At 34.2% G+C, this 4,912-nt stretch overlaps 2 protein-coding genes across 2 annotated transcripts in view; one reads left to right on the top strand and one right to left on the bottom strand.

Moving 5' to 3' along the window:
* LOC117121340 (2,3-bisphosphoglycerate-independent phosphoglycerate mutase-like) overlaps window positions 1-2,882 on the top strand; it is an 8,096-nt gene extending 5,214 nt beyond the window's left edge. Inside the window, exons 9-11 of the mRNA XM_033266498.1 lie at window positions 238-355; window positions 741-875; window positions 1,791-2,882. Of these exons, the coding sequence (XP_033122389.1) occupies window positions 238-355; window positions 741-875; window positions 1,791-1,933 (396 nt within the window). The 3' untranslated portion in view covers window positions 1,934-2,882. The remainder of the gene's footprint in view (window positions 1-237; window positions 356-740; window positions 876-1,790) is intronic.
* Window positions 2,883-2,954: 72 nt separating this feature from the next.
* LOC117121341 (anaphase-promoting complex subunit 10-like) lies at window positions 2,955-4,905 on the bottom strand. Its single transcript, XM_033266499.1, has 3 exons — window positions 4,771-4,905; window positions 4,242-4,410; window positions 2,955-3,922 (listed from the first exon to the last, which is right to left on the bottom strand). The coding sequence occupies exons 2-3, from the start codon at window positions 4,378-4,380 to the stop codon at window positions 3,516-3,518; spliced, it is 546 nt and encodes a 181-aa protein (XP_033122390.1). The 5' UTR covers window positions 4,381-4,410; window positions 4,771-4,905; the 3' UTR covers window positions 2,955-3,515.
* Between the last annotated feature and the right edge of the window lie 7 nt (window positions 4,906-4,912).

The raw sequence follows: 4,912 nt of genomic DNA, 5'->3' as shown, positions 1-4,912 counted from the left end.
TTACAGGCCTGTTGCGCTATTTATATTGGTGGTTTTTGTATTAATTTTTGTACAGCATTGATTGAAGTAGCCGGCGAAAACATCGTAGTAGCCGATCGAATGCGCCGGCTCTTAAATAAACCCCTGGTATATATGGGCATTTCATGCAAATTTTCATAAAACTTGATAGTGATAAATTTATAGAACTTCAAATATAACGAGTCCTTAATATGTATGTATACATTTATAATATTACAGATGGTTGAGACTATTGCTAGTGGGGAATTCCCTTTTGTAATGTGCAATTTAGCTCCACCTGACATGGTTGGACACACAGGTGTTTACGATGCTGCAGTCATAGCTTGTACAGAAACTGGTACGTTTATGCATGAAGCTTAAAAATGATTTTAATAGTGATAATATAATAATATTTATGGAAGTAATACTAATGTTAATGTTGCAGATAATATTTATTTGGTTAAATTTAGTGTGTGTTATGCTGAATAATACTTCCAGTGCTAAATAATAATAATAATAGTGTAGTTTTATATAGCGCACAAATCCATCTAATGTAAGATGCTCAGGGCGCTTGAAAGTGTTGATTCTAAATGAACGTTGTTCAGTTAAACATACAGTAAAAATAGAAGGTAAAAGAGAACTCATATAAATGCCTTATGTACATATTATCAACATTTTAGCATCCCATCTGAAGTACAAAGTAAGATAAAATGTTTTACTGTACTGTGTTTTATATCTTACAGATAAAGCCATTGGTTTGATGGTAGAAGCATGCAAGAAACATAATTATACATTTTTGGTCACAGCAGACCATGGTAACGCAGAGCTTATGATAGATGAGGACGGCAACCCCATCACAAAGCATACAACTAACCGAGGTATAATACATACTATATAGGACACACTATACATTTTCCCATGTCTCTTGGAGTAGTTGTGGTTGTGAACCTGAGGTTGGGGTTCAAATCCCACGCCCTCCTATCTATTTTTTTTTTTGCGGGGGGGGGGGGGGGGGGGGGAAGCAAATCTGTTGTTTCTCATATTCATTACAGAATGTAGTAGCTGTCAGGGCCCATTGTACTCAGCCTTGGCATTTTGTTGTAGGGTGCCAGTTCCTTTCCACCCTGTCTTTTAAAAATCTCCCCAGTATATTTCAAATAGGTATCCATTTATACTCCTGGGTGGAGGGAGACTAAGGTTACTGCGTATACGCACTAGTGAAAGTGACAATGCCTCGACATCGGTTGCTGGAGCCCCCTCTAGAAGAAGCTATCCAAATTATATACCTTTTTGGCAATTTCAAAATCATTTACCAGTTGGATATATACTTTTAATATACAAATCTTTTATAATTAAAAACACATTATAATATTTGCAAATTGATGATGCACACTGATGCTTATACCCTAGTGGGGGTCCTCTGTCAGTATATATTCAGACAAACAAAATGCACAGCAAAGGTTTGAACCCTGACCTCGAGGTTGAGAGACATTTCTTCACTAAGAGGTATAAATGGGTATCTGCTATGTAGACCAATTTACAAGCTGCAACATACCAGTAATGGATTATTCCCCTGAATTTGAGAAAAGTTTTTATTCTTAGGGTAATACTGTATAGACTAAAATGATCTATTGTTTAAGCAACCAGTGGATGAAAATGTGCATGTAATAATTTGCACTGATTATTGTGCATGTATTAATAATTCATTGATAATCTTCGAACTGAATTTAAATCTCTTAAATAATTCATTAACAACTTTGATCCAATTTGATTTGCATCTTGTTTCTCAACAGTGCCATTTGCAATGACCGGAGATAAAAAATTCAAGAACATCACCCACAATGCATCACTAGCTGATGTCGCACCAACTGTTCTAAGCCTGATGGGGTTGGATGTTCCATCTGAAATGACAGGACAAACTTTACTACAGAAGTAATACTTACAAAAAAACAGCTTACACCCCTTTCCTAACGTTGATTAGTACTGTAATTTCAGCAGAGCATAAATTTAGTAATTCATATCTTTATTATTTTTATAGTATATGATAAATATATTTATTCTGTGTGAAAAAACCTAACATATACAAATTTAATATAAAAATGTTGATTTTATCTGATGTGTATTCCATTAAAAATGAGTTATAACTGTTTTACACTTCCTTCGTAGGAATATCGATAGGCCTATTAATATTTATGAAAATAATTATATAAATCATATTCAATTTGTTGGATGTATGGAGGTACATTAATTGATATGAATTTAATGTTGTTTGATGCAATATTAATTTTAGAGATACTGTAATTGTTATTTCTAGATAAACATATCTGAATTTCTCATACTGTATTTTTAGTAGAAAAATGGGTGAAACTATTTATTTTGGCTTCCTTTATCAAAAAAAAAAATGTGGCTTACATAGGAATATAGTGCTTAATATTCATTTTCCTCAAATTGGAAAGTTTTATATAAAATAATGTAGGACAACATGTTTTTGAAGCCTGTCTACACTCATCGTCAGCAAAATGAATAATGAGACTGGAGATCAGAATTCTTTTAGTAACCCTGTTTTAACCAGTCGGGTATCAAATCTTTTGCCTTATATTTCACTTGGTGTTTTTGGGCAGGCACTTATGCCAGTCTCTCCACACCTAGTATAAGTGGGTACTTCTGTCATTAATAATGTACTGCTTGCTAAATGTGACAGAAATCAAGATAAGTTTGTCGCCCTCTATTGGCCAAATAATTTTTGGCAGACCTTGCACTTTCATGGCTAGGCCAAGGGCCTCCCACCTTGAATGAATGAGATACAGTAAACTCTTTTGTCAACATTAGTTAAAAATATTTGCTCTAACCAATGACAATAAAATAACAATATTGTAATATTTAAACCGAGTCAAATATAGTTTTCATTGCATTTCATATGAAACACATTGATCAACAGTATTTTCTATGTACTGTACTGTATGCAAAAACCCTGTTCAAAACAAAGGAACTAAAAATTCTTCACTTTATTTTTCAAATAACAAACACTATATTATAGAGAATATTAATAGTGCTATGCATTTCATATGACCATTATTCAAAAATCCATGACTATACTATAACTTGAATGACATGCTTTTATAGTTATGGTAAGTACAATATCAGATTGCTTATTCCATGATGATTTTCAAACCATGTACTTTTTACAAATATTGGAGCACATGGGACTTGTTTCTAGCAATGCCTTCTATTGTCCGCTTTAAATGTACAAAATTTACGAGAAGCTGCAACATGTTTGCATATCATTTTGGTGAGCCTATATTCATCCTTTTAAGCCTTAACAAAATTAAACATCCTGAACTTCTCACCCTGCAATTGGTTGTCATAGACTAGGCAAACCTGCTGACCATGTGCACAGTGAGTTGCCACAGTAAAAATGCAGCATTCATGGAATTCGAAAGCATCAATTAAAAAGAGCATGGCCCAGTGACAATGGCGCAGGCGCTGTGTACATTATCGGTGGAAACGGAAAGGACACATCATCTAATCGTTGAATGCATGGCACACTCGACAGATGTAAAGTTTGGGAATTTCTCCAGCGATGTCTGCTGCAGTGGTGCATAAACCTTAATCTGCCTCATGTGTGTGTCACGTCCATTTTGATGATTTGATAGAACGGCCAACTGTAACGTAAACGTCCTTATTCGTTGGCCTTTACTGTCCTTCAAAGGGATTCGTACCCAGCCTGTTGGCTCATTCATGTCAAGCACTTCGATTTCTTGCAGGTCATGAAAGTTGTTTCCTGCTCTGACAGAAATTTTACTCGGTGTGTAGCTTTCATCGGACTTGTAATCTGCATAAATAGCAATGCTATCAATAGTAATTTTCCTTCTGAATTGTATGTTAATTAGATGTGGTTGTGTACCATCAGACTGCCAGTATGTTTCTGAAATAAACAAGGAAATAAATAATGTAATGCATACTTAATTTGCAGAAATCTGATTTACATATTATGTACATATACCAGGGGCCCGTTTAATAAATAAGAAGCTTAGAAATATTTGAACAATTATGAGATTGATACAAATTTAAATAAAAATAGGCTTATATATTAAAAATAAAAACTAATACATTTTTAAACAATAAAAAAAGACAGTTAAGAAATTCACTATTTCCAGTAATTATACAGAGTAATCAATACAATAAATAGGTCTGTAATTATTATTGGTTGAGCTTTTTAATTTTAAAGAAAATATTCATTTTACCATGTGTGTCATCTCTGAGTTGCTCAATTCCAAAACCTGGTTTACAAGTAGAAAGCGACCATACTGCCTGTATCCCAATTTCCCTTAAACCTTCTTTTGCTGGATCCAGCTCTTCCAGCTTGGCTTTTCTTGTTGTCATTTTTTACAATTCAATTTAAGTTAGTTTACTCTGTAAATAGTATTTTAAAAATTATATATTTTTTATATATAAACTCTAATGTATAAATTAAAAACACTTTAGCTGATTTGTGTTAGTTACAAGGCAACACTCTTTACAAAAAAACCGTAAAGTACTAGTATATTTGATAGCTAGGCCCAGGCCCTGGGTAGGCCAAGTCAGTCACTAGAGAGAGGTAGCCTAGGCTAGACTAGGCCGGACGGGCCTGTCTGTTTGTAGTGAATTGCCTCTTCATTCAAAGTCAACCCGAACTTGACTCTGGCCTAGCTAGACATTTCCAATGCAAATCAGTACACAAACACTTTTAAATATCCACTCTAGCCATGCTTGTTTCCTGTCCGGAATACTTACATTGTCTTACTTCTCGTTTTTGTTTCACTCACATAAATTACACATAAAAAGTAATGTTTGATGACTAAACGCGCTCTGTTGATTCAGTGGATACTATTTCTAGATGACCAGGAGTAACCTGTTAACTGATTGGCTACTGAGC

Source organism: Anneissia japonica, unplaced genomic scaffold, assembly GCF_011630105.1.
Source record: "Anneissia japonica isolate Jap-2015-1 unplaced genomic scaffold, ASM1163010v1 scaffold21_len1647178_cov195, whole genome shotgun sequence".
Taxonomy (NCBI): Eukaryota; Metazoa; Echinodermata; class Crinoidea; order Comatulida; family Comatulidae; genus Anneissia; species Anneissia japonica.
This window is presented reverse-complemented; position numbering and strand designations above follow the sequence as displayed.